Source organism: Eschrichtius robustus, chromosome 20, assembly GCF_028021215.1.
Source record: "Eschrichtius robustus isolate mEscRob2 chromosome 20, mEscRob2.pri, whole genome shotgun sequence".
In the NCBI taxonomy this organism is placed as follows: Eukaryota; Metazoa; Chordata; class Mammalia; order Artiodactyla; family Eschrichtiidae; genus Eschrichtius; species Eschrichtius robustus.
The window spans coordinates 46196415-46220602 of NC_090843.1; the positions used below are offsets into that span (position 1 = coordinate 46196415).

General features: G+C 37.4%; 2 protein-coding genes across 2 annotated transcripts in view; both read left to right on the plus strand.

Annotated features, from left to right (window-relative positions):
• Positions 1-24188, plus strand: part of LOC137754919 (ribonuclease SLFN12-like) — a 49891-nt gene that overhangs the window by 16355 nt on the left and 9348 nt on the right. The window contains exons 2-3 of the mRNA XM_068530861.1: positions 2229-3310; positions 4226-4348. Of these exons, the coding sequence (XP_068386962.1) occupies positions 2254-3310; positions 4226-4348 (1180 nt within the window). The 5' untranslated portion in view covers positions 2229-2253. The remainder of the gene's footprint in view (positions 1-2228; positions 3311-4225; positions 4349-24188) is intronic.
• Positions 20576-22667, plus strand: LOC137754958 (schlafen family member 12-like). Its single transcript, XM_068530898.1, has 2 exons — positions 20576-20666; positions 22087-22667. The coding sequence occupies exons 1-2, from the start codon at positions 20576-20578 to the stop codon at positions 22665-22667; spliced, it is 672 nt and encodes a 223-aa protein (XP_068386999.1).

Genomic DNA, 24188 nt, shown 5'->3' on the forward strand with positions numbered 1-24188 from the left:
CAGGCAGGTCTCTGGGGAATCTTTTATAAGGATACTTATCCTATTTGTGAGGGTTCCACCGTTGTGACCTAATCACATCCCAAAGGCCCTATCTCCAAACACCATCACACTGGGGATTAGGTTTCAACATGTTAATTTTGGGGGCACATAAACATTCAACTTATAGCACGAGGCTATCCTCCAGAACCAGGATCCAGCCATGAGGTCCCAGGACAACACGTTGGTATGAGTCCCAGGGCTCCTTGGGTAAAGGGCCATTGAGCACTGAAAAGGGAAGAAATGGGGACCTGGAACCATAGAGTGTTGTCCAGGCTTGGGCACCTTTCCAGGATGACACTGCTGGCCCTGGCTGGTCCCAGGCACTGGAAGGGCTCAGAAAATTTCATGGAAGACATTCCAGAGCAGGAAGAGTGCTCTGCACCCGCCGAGGTTCAGAGTCCATGGCAGGAACGAGGCCCCAGGCCTTTCCTCCTTGTGTCCTAAACGATTAGGGGTCCCCACCAGATTTCCTGTAGTTTGAAAACAACCACTCTAAACACTTCAGTACTCTGTTTCTAAAGATTTCTCTAGATCTATGGTGAGATTAGGGCCCAGCATGAATACAAAGTTCTGTGGGAGCCCTGAGAAGAGGATAGACATGGGACTTCCAGAAAGGATGAGAGGAGTTTTCAGGTGACAAAAGTGGAAGAGGGCAAAGGCACAGAGGCCCCAAGTTTCACGGGGGGGTGGTGACTACTCTGGGGCATTTGGAGTGGTGACATTTATTGAACACTTAGTCTAGGCCCTGTAATTTGCTAAGTGTTCTGTGGAATATATTGTTGCTTTTTTTCCCTCTGTATGGAATGGTCATGATCGACAAAGGAATTCTCTTGGTTTAACCCCAACTGTCCAAATCATCTGGAACCCCAAAGTTACTGTTGCTGTCTTAGTCAGCTCTGGCTGCTATTATAAAAATATCATAGACTGGCTGGCTTATAAACAACAGAAACTTATTTCTCACAGTTCTGGAGGCTGGGCGGTCCAAGATCAAGGTGCCAGTGTGGTCAGGTTCTAATGAGGGTCCTCTCCTGGTTGTAGACTTTTCATTGTATCTTCACATAGTAGAGAGCAGAGAAGGAAGGCAACCTCTCTTGAGGTTCTTACAAGGGCATTAATCTTACTGATGAGTGCTCGGCCCTTATGACCTCATCTGATCCTAATTACCCCCCAAAGGCCCCACTTCCTCATACCATCATGTCGTAGGGGAGGGTTTCAACATATGAATTTTGAAGGGACACAAACATTCAATCCATACAGTTGTTTACATATGATCAGAAGTTTATAGAGACTGAGGTGTATCCACAGCCTACAGCTGAGTCTCTGCAGGATACTGGTCCAGCAGTGGACAGGAGTATTCTGACCCTCTTTGTATCCTTTCCCAGTGTAGTGATCACTACCTGTGATGAACTCTTCTCTCAGCTGTCTCTAGGCCATCTATAACAAAGCCGTAATCCCAGTAGACCTTAAAGGGACAGGTTTAATGGATTTGGGATACTTATACTTAAAGCAGATGTTTTTGTATATAAGAATTTTACCTCATTGAAAATATGTGGATATCTGATAGAAAAAGGGTACAGTGACTTGGCCCACCTTGCTTAAGATCAATGGCCAAAATTTATGAATCTAACTCATCCTTGCAGGAAGGAAAAATTATTAAAATGGCATATTGCTAGATGTCTTTAGACTCCAACTGAGAGTTTTCCCAAGGGATTCCCCAATAAAAGAAGATAATTAAGATAAAGTTGAAATTATTTTAAAAAATAAAAGTATATGTAATATATAAAACTAAAATTTGGTTCACTGAGATCAGAAACATAGATAGGCTCCCCTCAGGGGCTTATTTAAGAAAAGAAGAGAGAAACAAGTTTTATAATATTAGGGATTAGAAAGGAGATATAAACACAGATAAAAATTAGATTAAAACAATTAGAAGAGGATCATATAAAACTATGGCAAAAAATTGGAAAATTTTACAGGAGTAGAAATTATTATCATCTTACCATCATTATCATTATCATCAGTTCAAAATATGTCCCCAAAACCTATTTTATATCTGTATCCTTATCATGGCATCCAGTGGAATACAGGATAAAACAAAATAAAGAATTTTGCTGGGTTTGCCTCACAATACACAATTTGCTATCTCTTTTGCTCAGGTCCTATTTTAAATGGCTCTGTCTGTTTTACAGAAAAGAATTTCTGCTTGGAAATTGAATGGCTTCTAGGAAAATGACCGTCCGTGTTGTTTTGGACACTAACTATGCTGAGCTGGTTCTAGATGTGGGAAAAGTCACTTTCGGGGAGAAGAATAGAAAAAAAATGAAAGATTGTCAACTGAGAAGAAAGCAGAATGAAAACGTCTCACAATCTGTGGTTGCTTTGCTGAATTCTGGAGGGGGCGTGTGCAGGGCTGAAATTGAGAATGAAAACTATAGTTATGAAAAAGACGGAATAGGATTAGATTTGGAAAATTCTTTTGCCAATATTGTTTCGTTTGTTTCTAAATACTTAGACTTTATGCAGCAAGGTAAATATTTTCTGATTTTTGTCAAATCGTGGAGCTCAGAAACCTCTGGGTTGAGGATTGCCACCTTGAGCTCCAATTTGTACAAAAGAGATATAACCTCTGTAAAAGTAATGAATGCTACCGCTGCACTGGAATTCCTCAAAGACAGGTTAGAAACTGGAGAGGGATTTTCTTTAATATCTAAATCATCTCCAAAGAGGTACCATTTTGATGTACAAGAAGAAAGTAGCATGAAGGCCTTGGCTGCTGACTTTTTTAATAGGATGCAACTCAGGTACAGAGAAAAACTCACCTTTACTGAATCCACACATGTTGAAATGAAAGACTACTCAACAGAAAAGCTGTTACAACGCATTAAAGAGATTCTCCCTCAATACGTTTCTGCATTTGCAAATACTCATGGGGGCTATTTGTTTATTGGTTTAAGTGAAGAAAAACAAGAAGTAACTGGCTTTAAAGCAGAGAAGAGTGACCTTGACAAGATAGAAAAAGAAATAGAACAATGCATTAGCAAGCTTCCTGTCTATCATTTCTGTATAGAGAAGAAGAAGATAAATTATTCGTGCAAATTCCTTGAAGTATATGATGAAGGAAGTCTTTGTGGATATGTCTGTGTGCTCAAAATAGAGCTATTCTGTTGTGCGGTGTTTGCCAAAAAGCCGAATTCCTGGCATGTGAAAGATAATCAAGTGATGCAGCTGACCGTGGAAGAATGGGGCCAATTAATGCTGGATCCTGAACCAAGTGAGGAAGGGGGATTAGAAATAAGGGTATATTTGGCTGGGGTGGCAAGGCTTTTTTTTTCTCTTGGATTTGGGGCAACATCAATAGTCCTCAAATTTCAACACCTAATTTACTAATCTCTGGTGGTTACACTCAGTTCACTCTCTGTACCCACTTAGAAGGTAACTATTCCATACAGAAAGCACACTACCTCCTCTCTGTAGCACTGCCTGGTATAAAGATCCAATTAACACTGTTTTTCTTCCCTGTCACTTCTACTCACTTTCAAGGAGAGCCTGTGAATTCCTTCTCCCTTTTCCTTCTGAGCTCGGTTTCAGTAACTGACCACTTCTCTCTCTCAGGAACACTTGCCTCTTTTATTTACTTGCTCCTTCATCTTTCTTTACACCTTTCCATTTATTTCCCTTAGAACCTCTTCCTCTTCCTCTCCTGTCTCTTCCGTTTGTGAATCAACGTGTAACCCTAAATTGGACTGATAAGAAAAGGATAGTGTTGGTATTTCATCTGATTTTTGGAAAAGAAAAGCCTCCAATGAAATTAGACCAGCACTAGCAACTTAAAAATCTCTGAAAATGCAAGCTTCTTCCTTAGAATCTGCACAAAATTCAGCTCTCCGTCACTAGCCATCATGTCTTCTAATTTTAATTGCTTTTAAAATGAACCCAATTATATGGTGATGTATTCAATTACTATTAATGCATTTTCCTATTAGTATTCAATATAGTGTGTTTCAGCAACCTGAAGGAATAAATTTATAACTTACGTTTGACTTGGGAATCTAACCACGATATCTAACAATATTTCTATTGGAAAAATGGGGTCATTTCTAAGCAGACTTTTGATATACTAAGCATTTTGTTGATATACTAAGCATTTAGTTGTGACAAATTGAGAAAGTGATTTTTGTTTTTTAAGATTTTTCCAGGTTATTTGAAGAGATGAACCTTCAACAAAGTATGTTATCACCTATACCCCTTGATTGGCCTCTGTATAAATATAAGAATTTGGAAAGTCAGGAGCAGAGGTATCACCTTACAGGTAATTTAATTCTGGTTTCTTTGGACTTGGTGTGTGTGTTTTCAAATCTTCTCTTCACATCAGTTCTATCTTGAAACTTATCATCAAAGTATATTCTGGCATTCAGGGGAATGCTTTGGTGTTTTTATCATTGAATATGTCAAAATCCAGTTTTTCAGGTTTTGATTAGACTTTTCTTGGTGTAATAGGAACTCCTTTAATTGGAAGTAAGAGAACCCCAACTCAATTTAGTTTAAACAAAAAGGAAGTACATCATGTTGCTGGGAAATCTAGATTGAGACCCAGCTTCATACATTCAGTTACTGAAGAAAGGCCACCAGTACTCAGAATCTCTGATTTATCTGTTTTCGTTATTACTGTTTATGGACAACATGTCATTTTCTGCCATATAAACAGCGTTACCTTGAATATTCTTCTTCAGTCTTCTGGTGCATAGTTGCAAGAGTTTCTCCTGGGTCCACACCTAGGAGTAGAATTGCTAGGTCAGGAAGTATGTGAATATTCAAGCAATAAGATAATGCCAGATTGTTTTCTGAAGTAAATGAGTCACTACTCCCAACAACAATATGTTACAAATGCCACGTCTTCTCCAGTTGTCAAACTTCTCTTCATCTTTCTTCTCATCCTCCTTCTTCCCACTCAAATAGGTGTAAAATAGTATCTCTCTGTGTCTACATTTTCCTGGTTATTAACTTGGTTGAGCATATCTTCATATACTTCCTGGCCGTATGTATTTTATCACCTATGAAAGGCCTATTCTGTCTTTTGCCCATTTTTCTATTAGGCTTTTGTCTTTTTCTTACTGATGTGTAGGAGATTCTAGAATCCAAATCCTCTTTTGGTCATAGGTATTACACATTACAGAGATCTTCTCCAAGTTTGTGGCTTTAGTTTTCTCTTTTCTTAAGGCATATTATGGTAATTAGTAGTTTGATATTTTAATATAGTCAAAGTTACCATATTTTAATTTTCTGGTTTAATGCTCTTTGTGCCTTGTGTAAGAGATCATTCTCTACCTTAAGGTTAGAAAGATATTTCCCTTCATTTTCTTCTAAAAGTTTTAGGGTTTTGCACTTGACATTTAACATTTAAATCCTTGATCCATCTCAGTGGTGATGCAAGAGTACTATTTCATTTTGTTCCATGTGGATGGCCACATTACCCAGCTCCAATTACTGAACAGTTCCCACTTTCACCCACTGATCTGCTATGCCACCTCCAGCATATTACTAAGTATACGTATAGCCATATTTCTAGAATCCCTATTATGTTCTCTTGGTCAATTTGTCTGTCCCTACATCCACTATACTGTCCTAATATTGTAATATTATATTAAGTACTTGGCAGGGTAAGCCGCCTCACTTTTATTCTTTTTCTTTGAGACTGTCTTGGTGATTTTAAATCATTTAATATATTATACAAATTTTAGAATCTGCTTAAGTGCCACAAAAAACCCTTTAAGGATTTTGATTGCAGTTACATTGAATAGGTAGATCTGTGACATATTTACATCAATTGCTCTTTGTACAGTTGAACATAGGAAATCTCTCCATTTGTTTGTATCTTCTTTAATGTCTTTAAAGTTTTATAAGTTTCTGTGTATAAGTTTTGTACTTTTTTTGTTACGTTTATTACTAGGGGTTTTTTTAAAATTTATTTTATTTTATTTATTTTATTTTTGGCTGTGTTGGGTCTTCGTTGCTGCGCACAGGCTTTCTCTAGTTGCAGCAAGTGGGGGCTACTCTTTGTCGCAGTACGTGAGCTTCTCATTGCGGTGGCTTCTCTTGTTGCACAGCATGGGTTCTAGGCACGCAGGCTTCAGTAGTTGTGGCACGCTGGCTCTGTATTTGTGGCTCGTGGGCTCTAGAGCGCAGGCTCAGTAGTTGTGGCACACGGGCTTAGTTGTTCCATGGCATGTGGGATCTTCCTGGACCAGGGGTCAAACCTGTATCCCCTGCATTGGCAGGCAGATTCTTAATCACTGTGCCACCAGGGAAGCCCTATTACTAGGCTTTTAAAAATTTTTTGTTGCTGTAATTGTAATTGATGTCTTTTTTTTTTTTCTTTTTCGGCTGCGCTGTGCAGCTTGCGGGATCTTAGTTCCCTGACCTGGGATTGAACCTGCGCCCTCGGCAGTGAAAGTGCGGAGTCCTACCCACTGGACTGCCAGAGAAGTCCCGATGTTTTTCTTTAAAAGTTACATTTTCTTATTGTTTGTTGCTGGTGTGTAGAAATGCAATCAATTTTATATATTGAGTTCATGCTACCTTGTTAAAATTTATTTTAAATAATTTGTCCATAGATTCTTTTTATGTTCTTTATAAACAATTATACTGATTATGTTTTCCTAATGCTTTTAATTTTTTTACTTTATCCTTTTTTTTTTTTGTATCCCTAGTACTCATTTGTCTTATAGCTAGAAATTTGTTCCTTTTGACTGCCTTTATCCAATTCCTCCTCCCCTTACCCCCTGCCTGTGGTAACCACAAATCTGACCTCTTTTTCTATGAGTTTGTTTGTTGTTTTTGAACTATAATTGACCTACAACACTATGCTAGCTCCTGTTATACAACATAGTGATTCGATATTTCTATACATTTCAAAATGATCACCAAGGTAAGTCTAGTTATGATCTGTTACCATACAAGGATATTACATAGTTACTGACTGTATTCCCCCACACTGTACATTTCATACCCATGACTCATTTATTTTGCAACTGGAAGTTTATACCTCTTCATCTCCTTCACCTATTTATTTCCTCCCCCCAAACCCCTCTTCTCTGGCAACCATCTGTTTGTTCTCTGTTTCTATAACTCTGTTTCTGTTTTGTTATGTTTGTTAGTTTGTTGCTTCCATATCTTAGCTACTGTAAATAGTGCTGCAGTGACCATAGGGGTACATATATCTTTTCTAATAGTATTTTCATTTTCTTTGGCTAAATACCCAGAAGTGGAATTGCTGGATTGTATGGTAGTTCTATTGTTGGTTTTTTGAGGAACTTCCATGCTGTTTTCCATAGTGGCTACACCAATTTACATTCCATGAGGGTCCCCTTTTCTCCACATTCTCACCAACACTTGTTGTTTCTTGTCTTTTTGATACCAGCCATTTTTAAAAATTGAAGTATAGTTGATTTACAGTATTACTAAGCCCCAGGTGTACAACATAATGATTCACAATATTTAAAGGGTATACTGCATTTATAGTTATTATAAATATTGGCTATATTCCCCATGCTGTACAATGTATCTTTGTAGCTTATTTATTTGATACATAGTAGTTTGTGCCTCTTAATTTGTGCTTTACACAAATTTTTATATGTTGAAATTTAATTATTCAGCTTGAAAGATTTTCTAATTTTCCTTATGAATTCCTCTTTGATGCATAGATTATTTTACTGTTAAATTTCAAATACTTGGACCTTTTATAGACATCTTATAGTTGTTGATTTCTAATTTAATTCCATGGTGATCAGAGAATATACTCTGTAAGATTTCAATCTTTGAAATTTATTGAAGCTTGTTTTGGTTTATTTATGGTTTATTTTGGTAGATTTTCCAAGTGCACTAGTAAAGAATATATGTTCCACAGTTGTTGAGTATGTTTTTCTATAAATGTCAAGTCAGGTTGATTCATAGTGTCATTTGCATCTTCTATAAACTCATTTTTTGTTTCATTCTTCTTTCAATTTGAAAGAGAGGTATTTATAATCGCCAACTACAATAGTGCATTTGTCCATTTATCTTTTTTTTTTAATTTTATTTATTTATTTATTTATTTATTGGCTGTGTTGGGTCTTCGTTGCTGTGCGCGAGCATTCTCTAGTTGCGGCGAGCGAGGGCTACTCTTCGTTGCGGTGCATAGGTTTCTCATTGCAGTGGCTTCTCTTGTTGCGGAGCACGGGCTCTAGGTGTGCGGGCTTCAGTAGTTGTGGCACATGGACTCAGTAGTTGTGGCTTGCGGGCTCAAGAACGCAGGCTCAATAGTTTTGGCCCATGGGCTTAGTTGCTCCACGGCATGTGGGATCTTCCCAAACCAGGGCTTGAACCCATGTCCCCTGCATTGGCAGGCGGATTCTTAACCACTGCACCACCAGGGAAGCCCTATTTATCTTTTTAATGCTGTCATTTTTTTGCTTCAAGTACTTTGGAGTTCTTATTAAGCTCATACTCATTTATAATTTTCCTGATGTCTTAACCCTTTTATAATTTTGAAAGTTTCTTCATTTCCACAGTATCTCTTGAGTAGAAATCTATATTGTCTGGAATTAATATAGCTGCTTCAGTTTTCTTATAATTAGAAGCTGCATGGTATATATTTTTTCATTCTTTTACTTTCAACCTATTTATGTCTTTGTATCTAAAATGTGTGTCTTGTAGACAGTGTACTGTTGGGCTTGCTTTTATTTTCATTCCAATAATTTTTTCTTAATTTTTTCAGATTTCAGCTTGCTGCCTTTTTTCCTTCAGGATATTCCCTGTGCATGTGTAGTTTAGTCCACAGCCAAGGATCTGTGTGGACTTTATATGCAGATTTTGGGACTCACTCCCATTGCATCTCCTTCCCTTCTAGTATTTCTTCTCTAACTTTCTGACTGCTCTACCAGCCTTGAATTTTGTCCTCTGACAGCTCAGATAATAAGACTCTTTCTGCTTTCTAAGCAGTGCAAATACTAGACAGTGTTCCTCGGAAAAATGCTGCAAACTCAAAAATCTCTCCAGTTGCAATTGTCTTTCAAGGGTAGACTGCTCTTCTGTTTATATCTCCTGCTTTGGTTACTTTTCAGTGCCTTCAAATACTTAATTTTTAATATTTTGTTCAGATTTTACACTTTGTATCTGTGAGAGGGTTAGTCTGACTAAGCTACTCTACCATTGCTTAGAGACAAAAACCTCTCGTCTGTTTTTTTTTTTTTTTTGCCTTGTTTTGGATTAAGTATTTTATTTTATTTTCCTGTTCTTCTCTTCTCTCAGCTTTTAATTACAAATCATTCTATTATTCCTTGACGTGGTTCACCTAGAAATTACAGTGTGCATCTTTATTTTGCTAGTTTTACTTCTTCCCAAGTTTTTAGCTCTGTATGAATCCTTTTATTGTTTTAAAACTGTCAATAATACTTATTTGCCCAACATTTACTCTTTCCAGGAAAATGTATTAATTCCTGAAGTTTAATGCTTTCATTTGGGATAATTTTCCTTTAAGAAGAAGAACTCTGTTTGATGTTATTTGTAGTGTAGATCTTCTGACAATAAGTTATCTCTTTCTCTCTCTTTCCCCCTACCCATCTGAAAATGTTTTATTTTTGCTTTTTGTTGGATATTTGTGGTACATGTTGAATTCTAGGTTTGCAGACCTTTTCTTTCAGGACTTTAAGATGTCATTCCATTGTCTTCTGGCTTATAGGCTTTCCATAGAAGAATGAATCATAAGTCTTATTGTTGCTTCCTTGTAGATAATGTGTCTTTTTTCCTCTGACTGCTTTAAAGATTTTTCTGCTGCAAGATGTCTTTCCATTTATCTGTGCCTTCTTTAATTTCCTTCATCAATGTTTTAGAGTTTTCAGTGTACAAGTCTTTCACTTCTTCAGTTAAGTTTATTCATAAGTATTTTACTCTTGTTGTTACTATTGTAAATTGGATTGTTGTCTTAATTTCCTTTAAAGATAGTTTATTGATAGTGTATAGAAATGCTACAGATTTTGTACATTGATTTTGTATCCTGCAATTTTACTGAATTTTCTTATTAGTTTTAACAGTTTTTGTTGTTGTTGAATCTTTAGGGTTTTCTACATATATGATCATGTCATCTGCAAACAGAGATCATTTAACTTCTTACTTTCTGATTTGGTTGCCTTTATTTCTTTTTCTTGTCTAATTACTTTGGCTAGGACTTCCAGTACTGTGTTGAATAGAAGTGGTGAGAGTGGGCATTCTTGCCTTGTACTGGATCTTAGAGGAAAAGCTTTCAGTTTTTCTGCATTGGTTATGATGTTAGCTGTGGCTTTTCATATCTGGCCTTTGTTGTGTTGAGGTAAATTCCTTCTATACCTATTTTGTTGAGAGTTTTTATCAAATGGTTGTTGAATTTTGTTAAATTCTTTTTCTGCCTCTGTTGAAATGATTATGTGGCTTTTATCTTTCACTCTGTTAATGTGGTATATCACATTGACTTGTAAATGCTGGACCATCCTTGCATCCCTGGGATAATCCTACTTGGTCATGGTGTATAGTCTTTTTAGTGTGCTTTCAAATTTGGTTTACTAGTATTTTATTGAAGACTTTTGCATCTATATTAATTAGGGGTATTGGCCTGTAGTTTTCTTTTCTTTTATTGTGGTATCTTTGTTTGTTTGGAGGTGTTCCCTCTTTTATTTTTTAGAAGAGATTAAGAAGGATTGGAATTAATTCTTTGATTATTTGGTAGAATTCACCCATGAAGCTATCTGGACTTGGGCTTTTCTTCATAGGGAGGCTTCAATCCTTCAGTCTCTTTAATTGTTATTGGTCTGTTTAGATTTTCTATTTCCTTTTGATTCAGTCTTGGTAAATTGTGTGTTTCTAGAAATTTATCTGTTTCTTCTAGATTATCTAGTTTGTTGGCATATAATTATTCATAAGAGTCCCTTTTGGTCCTTTTTATATGTGAAGCATCCATTGTAATGTTTTCTTTATCATTTCTGGTGTTATTTATTTGAGATTTCTCTCTCTTTTTTGCTTAGTTTTTCTGGCTAACGTTTGTCATTTTCGTTTATCTTTTTTTAAGAAACCAACTCTTAGTTTTGTTGATTTTTTCTGTTATTTTTCTATTCTCTACTTGATTTAATTCTGCTCTAATCTTTATTATTTCCTTCCTTCTGATAATATTGAGCTTACTTTGTTGTTGTTTTTCAGTTCTTTGAGGTGTAAGGTTATGTTGTTTGTTATATTTTTATTTTATAATGTAGGCCTTTATCACTATAAACTTACCTATTAATACTGCTTTTGTTACAACCCATAAGTTTTGGTATATTGTATTTTCATTTGTCTTGAGATATTTTTAAAATTCCCTTTTGATTTCCTCCTTGACCTAATAGCTATTCAACAGCGTGTTGTTTAGTTTCCAAGTATTTGTGAAATTCTCATTTTATTGTTGTTATTGATCTCTAGTTTCCTTTTATTTTGGTCAGAACAATACTTGGTATGGTTTCAATCTTCCTAAATTTGTTACGACTTGTTTGTGACCTAATGTGACCTATCTCAGAGAATGTCCCATGAGCACTTGAGAAGAATGTGTGTTCTGCTGGAGGGTGGAAAGTTCTGTATATGTCTAAGTTCATTTGATCTTTAGTTCAAGTCTGTTGTTTTCTTATTTGGATGTTCTAACCATTATTGAGAGTGAAAATAGTGAAGTCTTACACTAATATTTTATTGCTGCCAACTTCTCCATACAGATTTTTCAATATTTGCTTTATATACTTAGGTGCTGTGATGTTGGGTGCATATAGATTTACAGTTGTTACATCTCACTGTTGAATTGACCCTTTTATCATTGTGTTTTGACTTCTTTGTCTCCAAAGACTACTTTTTTTAAAAAATTCATTTTATTTTATTTTATTTATTTATTTTTTTGGCCGCACTGCACGGCATGTGGGATCTTACTTCCCCGATCAGGGATCCAACCCACGTCCCCTGCATTGGAGGTTCAGAGTCTTAACCACTGGACCGCCAGGGAAGTCCCACTAAAGACTATTTTAGACTTTAATTCTATTTTTCCTGATATAAGTATTGCCATTCCTGCTTTCTTTTAGTTACCATTTGTCTGGAGTATCGTTTTCCATCTCTTCATTTTCAACATATATGTGTCCTTGAATCTAAAGTGAGTTTCTTATAGACAGCATATAATTGGATCTTGGTTTTTAATCCATACAACCATTCTAAATTTTTTGATTGGAAACATTAAACCATTTTCATTTAAAGTAATTATTAGTAAGGAAGGATTTATTATTGTCATTTTCTTAACTATTTTCTGTTTGTTCTTTTGTCCCTTTTTTCTCTCTTGCTGTCATCTTTGTGCTTCATTAGGGTTTTGTAGGGGGGGAGGTTGTTTGTTTTGTTTTTTATATTGTTAGGCTTGACTCCTTCCTCTTTTTGTGTGTGTAACTTCTATAGGTATTTTCTTTGTGATTACCATAGGGCTCACACAAAATATCTTATAGCTGTAAGAGTCTACTTTAAGCTGATAACAACTTAATTTCACTTGCATATAAAAACTATACTTTTACCTCTTCTCCCTCCACATTATATGCTATTAATGTCACAGTTTATATCTCTTTATATTGTGTATCCAATAACATAAGTTAATTATAGTTATTTTTAATACTTTAGTCATTTAAATTTTTTTAACATCTTTATTGGAGTCTAATTGCTTTACAATGTTGTGTTACTTTCTGCTGTATAACAAAGTGAATCAGCTATATGTATACATATATCCCCATATCCCCTCCCTCTTGCGTCTCCCTCCCACCCTCCCTATCCCACCCCTCTAGGTGGTCACAAAGCACCGAGCTGATCTCCCTGTGCTATGCGGCTGCTTCCCACTAGCTATCTACTTTACATTTGGTAGTGTATATCTGTCAATGCCACTCTCTCACTTCATCCCAGCTTACCCTTACCCCTCCCTGTGTCCTCAAGTCCATGCTGTACATCTGCATCTTTATTCCTGTCCTGCCCCTAGGTTCTTCAGAACCATTTTTGTTTTTTAGATTCCATATATATGTGTTAGCATATGGTATTTGTTTTTCTCTTTCTGACTTACTTCACTCTGTATGACAGACTCTATGTCCATCCACCTCACTACAAATAACTCAATTTCGTTTCTTTTTATGGCTGAGTAATATTCCATTGTGTATATGTGCCACATCTTCTTTATCCATTCATCTGTCGATGGACACTTAGGTTGCTTCCATGTTCTGTCTATTGTAAATAGAGCTGCAATGAACATTGTGGTACATGACTCTTTTTGAATTACGGTTTTCTCAGGGTATATACCCAGTAGTGGGATTGCTAGGTCATATGGTAGTTCTGTTTTTAGTTTTTTAACAAACCTCCATACTGTTCTCCATAGTGGCTGTATCAATTTACATTCCCACCAACAGTGCAAGAGTGTTCCCTTTTCTCCACACCCTCTCCAGCATTTATCATTTGTAGATTTTTTGATGATGGCCATTCTGACCAGTGTGAGGTGATACCTCATTGTAGTTTTGATTTGCATTTCTCTAATGATTAGTGATGTTGCGCATCTTTTCATGTGTTTGTTGGCAATCTGTATATCTCTGGAGAAATGTCTATTTAGGTCTTCTGCCTATTTTTGGATTGGGTTTTTTTTTATTTGATTTTGAGCTGCATGAGTTGCTTGTATATTTTGGAGATTAATCCTTTGTCAGTTGCTTTGTTTGCAAATATTTTCTCCCATTCTGAGGGTTGTCTTTTCGTCTTGTTTATGGTTTCCTTTGCTGTGCAAAAGCTTTTAAGTTTCATTAGGTCCCATTTGTTTATTTTTGTTTTTATTTCCATTTCTGTAGAAGGTAAGTCAAAAAGGATATTGCTGTGATTTATGTCATAGAGTGTTCTGCCTATGTTTTCCTCTAAGAGTTTGATAGTGTCTGGCCTTACATTTAGGTCTTTAATCCATTTTGAGTTTATATTTGTGCATGGTGTTAGGGTGTGTTCTAATTTCATTCTTTTACATGTAGCTTTCCAGTTTTCCCAGCACCACTTATTGAAGAGGCTGTCTTTTCTCCCTTGTATATTCTTGCCTCCTTTATCAAAGATAAGGTGACCGTATGTGTGTGGGTTTATCTTTGGGCTTTTTATCCTATTCCATTGATCTATATTTCTGTTTTTGTGCCAGTACCATACTGTCTTGATTACTGTAGCTTTGTGGTATAGTCCGAAGTCAGGGTCTCTGATTCCTCCAGCTCCATTTTTCTTTCTCAATATTGCTTTGGCTATTCGGGGTCTTTTGTGTTTCCATACAAACTGTGAAATTTTTTGTTCTAGTTTTGTGAAAAATGCCATTGGTAGTTTGATAGGGATTGCAATGAATCTGTAGATTGCTTTGGGTAGTATAGTCATTTCTGCAAGGTTGATTCTTCCAATCCAAGAACATGGTATATCTCTCCATCTGTTTGTATCATCTTTAATTTCTTTCATCAGTGTCTTATAGTTTTCTGCATACAGGTCTTTTGTCTCCTTAGGTGGGTTTATTCCTAGGTATTTTATTCTTTTTGTTGCAGTGGTAAATGGGAGTGTTTCCTTAATTTCTCTTTCAGATTTTTCATCATTAGTGTATAGGAATGCAAGAGATTTCTGTGCATTAATTTTGTAAAATTCAAATTCATTGATTAGCTCTAGTAGTTTTCTGGTAGCATCTTTAGGATTCTCTATGTATAGTATCATGTCATCTGCAAACAGTGACAGTTTTACTTCTTCTTTTCTGATATGGATTCCTTTTATTTCTTTTTCTTCTCTCTTTGCTGTGGCTAAAACTTCCAAAACTAGTGGGCAACCTTGTCTTGTTCCTGATCTAAGTGGAAATGGTTTCAGTTTTTCACCATTGAGAACGATGTTGACTGTGGGTTTGTCATATATGGCCTTTATTATGTTGAGGTAAGTTCCCTCTATGCCTACTTTCTGGAGGGTTTTTATCATAAATGGGTGTTGAATATTGTCACAAGCTTTTTCTGCATCTATTGAGATTATCATATGGTTTTTATCCTTCAGTTTGTTAATATGTTGTATCACATTGATTGATTTGTATATATTGAAGAATCCTTGCATTCCTGGGATAAACCCCACTTGATCATGCTGTATGATCCTTTTAATGTCCTGTTGTATTCTGTTGGCTAGTATGTTGTTGAGGATTTTTGCATCTATATTCATCAGTGATATTGGCCTGTAGTTTTCTTTTTTTGTGACATCTTTGTCTGGTTTTGGTATCTGGGTGATGGCGGCCTCGTAGAGTGAGTTTGGGAGTGTTCCTCGCTCTGCTATATTTTGGAAGAGTTTGAGAAGGATGGGTGTTAGCTCTTCTCTAAATGTTTGATAGAATTCGCCTGTGAAGCCATCTGGTCCTGGGCTTTTGTTTGTTGGAAGATTTTTAATGACAGTCTCCATTTCAGTGCTTGCGATTGGTCTGTTTATATTTTCTATTTCTTCCTGGTCCAGGCTTGGAAGGTTGTGCTTTTCTAAGAATCGGTCCATTTCTTCCAGGTTGTCCATTTTATGGGCATATAGTTGCTTGTAGTAATCTCTCATGATCCTTTGTATTTCTGCACTGTCAGTTGTTACTTCTCCTTTTTCATTTCTAATTCTGTTGATTTGAGTCTTCTCCCTTTTTTTCTTGATGTGTCTGGCTAATGGTTTATCAATGTTTTTTATTGTCTCAGAGAACCAGCTTTTAGTTTTGTTGATCTTTGCTATCGTTTCTTTCATTTCTTTTTCATTTATTTCTGATTTGATCTTTATGATTTCTTTCCTTCTGCTAACTTTGGGATTTTTTTGTTCTTCTTTCTCTAATTGCTTTAGGTGTAAGGTTAGGTTGTTTATTTGAGATTTTTCTTGTTTCTTGAGGTAGGATTGTATTGCTATTAAACTTCCCTCTTAGAACTGCTTTTGCTGCTGCCCATAGGTTTTGGGTCGTCGTATTTTCATTGTCATTTGTTTTTAGGTATTTTTTGATTTCCTCTTTGATTTCTTCAGTGATCTCTTGGTTATTTAGTAGTGCATTGTTTAGCCTCCATGTGTTTGTAATTTTTACAGTTTTTTCCCTGTAATTGATATCTAGTCTCATAGAGTTGTGTCCGAAAAAGGTACTTGATACAATTTCAATTTTCTTAAATTTACCAAGGCTTGATTTGTGACCCAAGATATGATCTATCCTGGAGAATGTTCCATGAGCATTTGAGAAGAAAGTGTATTCTGTTGTTTTTGGATGAAATGTCCTATAAATAGCAATTAAGTCCATCTTGTTTAATGTCTCATTTAAAGCTTGTGTTTCCTTATTTATTTTCATTTTGAATGATATGTCTATTGGTGAAAGTGGGGTGTTAAAGTCCCCTCCTATGATTGTGTTACTGTCGATTTCCCCTTTTATGGCTGTTAACATTTGCCTTATGTATTGAGGTGCTCCTATGTTGGGTGCATAAATATTTACAATTCTTATATCTTCTTCTTGGATTGATCCCTTGATCATTATGTAGTGTCCTTCTTTTTCTCTTGTAATAGTCTTTATTTTAAAGTCTATTTTGTCTGACATGAGAATAGCTACTCCAGCTTTCTTTTGATTTCCATTTGCATGGAACACCTTTTTCCATCCCCTCACTTTCAGTCTGTATGTGTCCCTAGGTCTGAAGTGGGTCTCTTGTAGACAGCATATATACGGGTCCTGTTTTTGTATCCATTCAGTCAGTCTATGTCTTTTGGTTGGAGCATTTAATCCATTTGCATTTAAGGTAATTATTGATATGTATGTTCCTATCACCATTTTCTTAACTGTTTTGGGTTTGTTTTTGTAGGTCTTTTCTTTCTCTTGTGTTTCCTGCCTAGAGAATTTCCTTTAGCATTTGTTGTAAAGCTGATTTGGTGGTGCTGAATTCTCTTAGTTTTTGCTTGTCTGTAAAGGTTTTAATTTCTCCGTCGAATCTGAATGAGATCCTTGCTGGGTAGAGTAATCTTGGTTGTAGGGCTTCCCTGGTGGTGCAGTCGTTAAGAATCCTCCTGCCAATGCAGGGGACACGGGTTTGAGCCCTGGTCCAGGAAGATCCCACATGCCACGGAGCAACTAAGCCCCTGCACCACAACTACTGAGCCTGCGCTCTAGAGCCCGTGAGCCACAACTACTGAGCCCAAGTGCTGCAACTACTGAAGCCTCACACCTAGAGCCCGTGCTCCGCAACAAGAGAAGCCACTGCAATGAGAAGCCTGAGTACCACAATGAAGAGTAGCCCCCACTAGCTGCAATTAGAGAAAGCCCGCACGCAGCGACGAAAACCCAACACAGCCAAAAATAAACAAATAAATAAGTAAATATTTTTTTAAAATCTTGGTTGTAGATTTTTCCCTTTCATCACTTGAAATATGTCCTGCCACTCTCTTCTGGCTTGCAGAGTTTCTGCTGGAAGATCTGCTGTTAACCTTATGGGGATTCCCTTGTATGTTATTTGTTGCTTTTCCCTTGCTGCTTTTAATACTTTTTCTTTGTATTTAATTTTTGATAGTTTGATTAATATGTGTCTTGGCGTGTTTCTCCTTGGATTTATCCTGTATGGGACTCTCTGGGCTTCCTTGACTTGATTGACTATTTCCTTTCCCATATTAAGGAAGTTTTCAACTATAATCTGTTCAAATATTTTCTCAGTCCCTTTCTTTTTCTCTTCTTCTTCTGGGACCCCTATAATTCAAATGTTTGTGCGTTTAATGTTGTCCCAGAGGTCTCTTAGGCTGTCTTCATTTCTTTTCATTCTTTCTTCTTTATTCTGCTCTGCAGTAGTTATTTCCACTATTTTATCTTCCAGGTCACTTATCCGTTCTTCTGCCTCAGTTATTCTGCTATTGATTCCTTCTAGAGAATTTTTAATTTCATTTATTGTGTAGTTCATCATTGTTTGTTTGCTCTTTAGTTCTTTTAGGTCCTTGTTAAATGTTTCTTGTATTTTCTCCATTCTATTTCCAACATTTTGGATCATCTTTACTATCATTCCTCTGAATTCTTTTTCAGGTAGACTGCCTATTTCCTCTTCATTTGTTTGGTCTGGTGGGTTTTTACTTTGCTCCTTCATCTGCTGTGTATTTCTTTGTCTTCTCATTTTACTTAACTTACTGTGTTTGAGGTCTCCTTTTTGCAGGCTGCAGGTTCATAGTTCCCGTTGTTTTTGGTGTCTGCCCCCAGTGGGTAAGGTTGGTTCAGTGGGTTGTGTTGGCTTCCTGGTGGAGGGGACTGGGGCCTGTATTCTGGTGGATGAGGCTGGATCTTGTCTTTCTGGTGGGCAGGACCACGTCTGGTGGTGTGTTTTGGGGTGTCCGAGAGCTTATTATGATTTTAGGCAGCCTCTCTGCTAATGGGTGGGGTTGTGTTCCTGTCTTGCTAGTTGTTTGGCATGGAGTGTCCAGCACTGGAGCTTGCTGGTCGTTGAGTGGAGCTTGGTCTTAGCGTTGAGACGGAGATCTCTGGGAGAGGTCTCACTGATTGATATTATGTGGGGCTGGGAAGTCTCTGGTGGGCCAATGTCCTGAACTCGGCTCTCCCACCTCAGAGGCTCAGGCCTGATACCTGGCCAGAGCACCAAGACCCTGTCAGCCACACGGCTCCAAAGGGACATATGATGGATCCAAGATTCCTGAGCCCAGACATCTCAGGGTGTAGGAGAGAGAGGCAGAGAGATGAGGAACAATCCTGGCTGTGTGTGGAAGGGACTCCATCCCAGAAGCCCCAGAGGCAGGAACTGCCTCTAGTTAGCTTGTCACTGTATACGATGCCTGGCACACCGTGCTTGGTAAGTATTCGGTGAATGAATGAACGAATCTCATTTAACTTTTATACTACATTAAAAGTGATTTATCCACTACTGTTATAATAATATGGTTTTCTGTTTTTGTCTATATATTTACCTTTACCAATGACTTTTATGCTTTCATGTTGCTGTTTAACATCTTTTATTTTCAACTTGAAGAACTCCCTTTAGCATTTCTTATAAAGTAGGTCTAATAGTGATGAATTCTCTTAGCTTTTGTTTGTTCTAGAAAGTCTTTATCTCCCCCTCACTTTTGAAGGACAGGTTTGCTGTGTATGTATTCTTGGTTGGAAGTTTTCTTCTGTCAGAACTTTGAATATATCATCCCACTCTCTTCTGGCATTCAGTGTTTCTTAAGAAAAAGCCACTGATAGTGTTATCGGGGGTTCCCTTTTATGTCACAAGTTGCTTTTCTCTTACTCCTTTCAAAATTATCCTTTTTATCTTTAACTTTTGACAATTTGATTATAATGTGTCTTAATGTAAGTCTCTTCTGATTCAGCTTATTTGGTATCTTTTGGACTTCCTAGATCTGGATGTTTATTTTGAGGTTTGAAAAGTTTTCGGCCATTACTTCTTGGCATAAGCTTTCTGCACCTTTTTCTTTTTTCCTTCTGGAACTTCCATAATGCATACATTGGTTTACTTGATGGTGTCCCATCAGTTTTCACTCTTTTTCATTCTTTTTTCTTTTTCCTCTTTTTACTGGATGATTCCAGTGACCTGTCTTCCAGTTTATTGGTCTTTTCTTCTGCTTGATCTATTCTGTTGTTGAACCCCTCTATTGAATTTTTCAGTTAACTTGTTGTATTCTTCAGTTCTATGATTTCTTTTTGGTACTTTTTAGTATTTTCTGTCTCTGTTGAAAACCTCCCTTTGTTCATACATTGCTTTCGTGACCTAAGAAAACATCATTAAGGCCATTATTTTGAATTCTCTTTTGGGTAATGCTTTCGTGACCTAAGAAAACATCATTAAGGCCATTATTTTGAATTCTCTTTTGGGTAAATCATGTAGCTCCATTTCATTAGGAAAAGGTTTCTAGAGATTAATCTTGTTCTTTAATTTTGAACATATTCCCCTGTTTCTTCTTTTTTCTTGACTCTGTGTTGGTTTCTGCACATTATATAAAACAGCCACTTCTTCCAGTTTTCACAGACTGACCTCATGTAGGAGATGAACTCACTAATCAGTTCAGCCAGAGATTCTGGGTACCTCTCAAAGCTTTGTGCTCGTTTTAGATGCTGTCTTTGTTCTTAGTGTTCCCCAGAGTAAGCCAAGTCCCATCAGTGCCCTGGTTCAGGCAAGATAGAAGCCAGTGCCTCAGGTTGCAGCCAGAAAAGTTGAAGCACTAGATGTGTGTCGCAATTCCTCCTCTCCTTAGGGAGAAGTTGAGAGATGGAGTTTATCACCCATTTGCTCTTGACAAATACCTGCATACTAGTTCAGACTGTGTGCTCTTTCACACTGTTGCTTTGTTCTCTGTTGCCCTCTGGAACCTAGTGAATGCCAGGCCCTGTCAGCTCTCAGAGAAGGATGGGTTAGAAGTCAGTCCCTCTGGTAGCAACTGGAAAGTTTTGGGAGCTAGATGTGCATTCCAACTCCTTCTAGGGAGAATCGGAGGCTTGGTTTTATAACTGGAGTGGGTCAGGGGAAGAGCAACAGGAGGTATCCACATGCCCATTCACACTCCCAAGGGACTAATGATTGCTTTCCCCATCAGTTCCCAGAGACAGACAAGTAAGATGCCAGACTCTCAGACAGCAGGTACGAAAGTTAGGGCACTAGATGTGCAATCTAATCTCTTCCAGAGAGAAGCTGGGAACTGACTTTATTGTCTGCTTGCTCTCTACTGAGCCAGAAGGAAGAACCACTGGAAGTGCTCTGGGTCCAGGAGACTAGTGAATGCTGGGCTTCATCAGCTCTCAGAGATAGGCAAGTTAGAAGCCAGTCTCTTGGGTAGCAGCCATAAAAGATGGGGTACTAGATGTGTGGTCCAAACCTTTTGCTCCTTAGGGAGAAGCTAGGATTTGAGGGTTCCCTCCTGACTGTACGGTGCTGTGCTAGGGGTGAAGTTTCTGGCAAGTCTGTGTCTCAACTTTTCCTACCCATTTCAATGTGGTTATTTTCTCAGTCACCCAATGTGCAGGAGTCTCTCAACTAGTTTCTAGATTTCTCTCAGAGGGAATTGATCCACATGTAGCTGTTTGTTTGTTGCATCCACAGGTGGAGGGAGAGTCTGGAGCCTCCTGTTCTGTCCTCTTGGTCTTTAAATCCCTTTTTGATAAATTCCAATACCTGAATCACTTGTCAGTCTTTTTCTCGTATCCATTTTTTCTCTTGTTTTTTTTGGTAGTTTGTCCTGATTTTTATCATATCTCTGAATTTTTTATTGTACCATGGATGGCAAATTATAGAGGCTTTGGAAGGTGTTATATTCCTCCAAAGAGGATTATACTTTGTTTTGTCAGGTAGATAGAGTACCAGTGATAACCTTGCTTTTTTTTGAAGATTGGTTTTATGCTTTTCTCGGATAATATCTTTAAATTTTGCCTTTACTGTTAGGTCATGGCTCTTCTTGAGTCTCAACTTAAAGTCTGGGGTGTTTACCACAGGCCCTCCACTTTGCAGGGACTTGAATTCCAGTCTACGTCCCCCCACCACCATGAGGTTGATGAAATTCAGGTTCAGCTCTTTAGCCTCCCAGTTGATATTTTCTTCTGGGTTTCCAGCATCTCACCCTGTATTTGCCAGTGAATTGAAAAAAATCTGTATGTAGATTTTGGCTGCTTCTCTGCAGTTTCATCCTCTCTGAGATTTTCCCACTCAAATTCCAGATCCTCTGGTAGCCCTGAATTACAACCTCTTTTTCTTCAGCCTAGTAAAACTGATGATTTCTGCTTGGGCTCTATTCATCCATGACATGATATGGAAAATATCCTTAGACAAAAAGCTGGGATGATTGTGGCACTACTTCCTGTGCTTCCTCTCCATCAAAGATTGTAACCCTTTAAGTCCTGCTTGTACTGGTTGCTCTCCAGTTCTTTAAATTTCTGTTTTATATGTTTTATACAACTTTTATAGTTGTTTTTAGTGGGAGGGTTGGTCTGGTACAAGCTACTTTGTCATGGTTGGAATTGGAAGCTTCCAGTGTTTAAAATTTTATTATAATTATTTTCATATCTAGTGCCATCAGAAAAGGTGACATATGTTCCAGAAATCCTCTATGAGAAACTGTTCTCACAACACAAAGGACTTGCACAGTTAATACGTAATGAAATAGGCTCCATTCGTCAAGGTACATTGATCTTTTCTAAGAGCTGGTCTTTGGATCTGGGCTTGCAAGAGAACCAGAAAGTCATCTGTGATGCACTTCTAATTGCCCAGGACCGTCCACCAGTCTTATACACCTTCCTCAGGGAACTGAATAAGGAATTAAAAGGTTATTCTATACAAACTGCCTTAACTTTAAAGAAGAAACTGGTAAAAATTGGTGGTTACAGTGGGAAAGTGTGTGTCATGACAAAGATCTATTGGAGTGAAGAATCTTCTACATTGACTGAAGGCAATACCAGACTTCTTCATGATTCAAGCTTATCTGCAATTTACCCTAAGTCCTACACTCTTATAACCACTCAAACAATGAGTGACTTGAAGAAGGCCCTTTTTATAGCCTTGAAGAGTCTCGGAACTTTGAATGACCAATTTGACTCTGAGATTTTTCAACACCTCTCAGATAATCAGTATGGATTACTTTCAGAGGAATGAAAAAAGGATGTTTAAATCTTGTCCAAGGCTCACCTGAATCATGGAAAGTAGACCAGGCTACAAAGATGTTTTTCATTATATAGTCAATGGTGTTCCCAAATTGTGGAAAATATGCCTTTGAAAAGCTTTGCAAGGAAGGCAACATGATGGGACCTTGGAAAATCAAATTTAGTCTTCATTTATTTCTTCCTAAATGGTCTTCATACGTGTTGCTTAAGAGTTACTAAGAAAATAAATTTGTTAATTATGCTGTGCACAGTTTGTTATTTACTCCTTGCATAGTTCATGGATAAATTGTCTTCCACTTTTAAGTTGGGAAAAATGGCAATGCTTTTATTTTTAATAACAACAACAACAGAAATTCCCAGGATATACCCAGAAAACCTTTATAACTTAGAAAAGATGATCATTGATGACATTCAGAGTATTTATAATGGAAATGAAGAAGAAGGCAAAATTTATTACCCTTCCCTGCAAAATTCTCTGCATTTTCTTGGACCACTTTTACACTATTCACTTGGAGGAGTTAGGGCTTGTCTAATTGCTCAGCTGGTACCCTTAAGAACTCAGCAGAACTGTTGGTGGGGATGTAAATTGATACCGCCACTATGGAGAACAGTATGGAGGTTCCTTAAAAAACTAAAAATAGAACTACCATACGACCCAGCAATCCCACTACTGGGCATATACCCTGAGAAAACCATAGTTCAAAAAGACTCATGTACCAAAATGTTCATTGCAGCTCTATTTACAATAGCCAGGACATGGAAGCAACCTAAGTGTCCATCATCGGATGAATGGATAAAGAAGATGTGGCACATATATACAATGGAATATTACTCAGCCATAAAAAGAAATGAAATGGAGGTATTTGTAATGAGGTGGATGGAGTTAGAGTCTGTCATACAGAGTGAAGTAAGTCAGAAAGAGAAAAACAAATACCGTATGCTAACACATATATATGGAATCTAAGAAAAAAAAAAAAAGGTCATGAAGAGCCTAGGGGCAAGACAGAAATAAAGACACAGACCTACTAGAGAATGGACTTGAGGATAGGGGGAGGGGGAGGGGTGAGATGTGACAGGGTGAGAGAGTGTCATGGACATATATATACTACCAAATGTAAAATAGATAGCTAGTGGGAAGCAGCCGCATAGCACAGGGAGATCAGCTCGGTGCTTTGTGACCACCTAGAGGGATGGGATGGGGAGGGTGGGAGGGAGGGAGATGCAAGAGGGAAGAGATATGGGAACATATGTATATGTATAACTGATTCACTTTGTTATAAAGCAGAAACTAACACACCATTGTAAAGCAATTATACTTCAATAAAGATGTTTAAAAAAAAAAAAAAGAACTCAGCAGAATCGTCATTTTAACATTCGGAATTGAAGGTGATATAGAGTTTTCCAGACAGGCAAAAGATAAAGGAGTTCATCACCACTAGACTGGTGGTACAAGAAATGTGAAAGGGTCTTGTTTAAGCTGAAATGAAAGGGTGCTAATTAGTACAGATGGTCT

Bases quoted from the DNA above. Each gene is read 5' to 3' on its own strand.
- LOC137754958 (XM_068530898.1), top strand. From the start codon at position 20,576: ATGCCCATTCACACTCCCAAGGGACTAATGATTGCTTTCCCCATCAGT. The intron at 20,667-22,086 runs GTACGAAAGTTA...TTTCATATCTAG, and splicing joins GCCAGACTCTCAGACAGCAG to TGCCATCAGAAAAGGTGACA.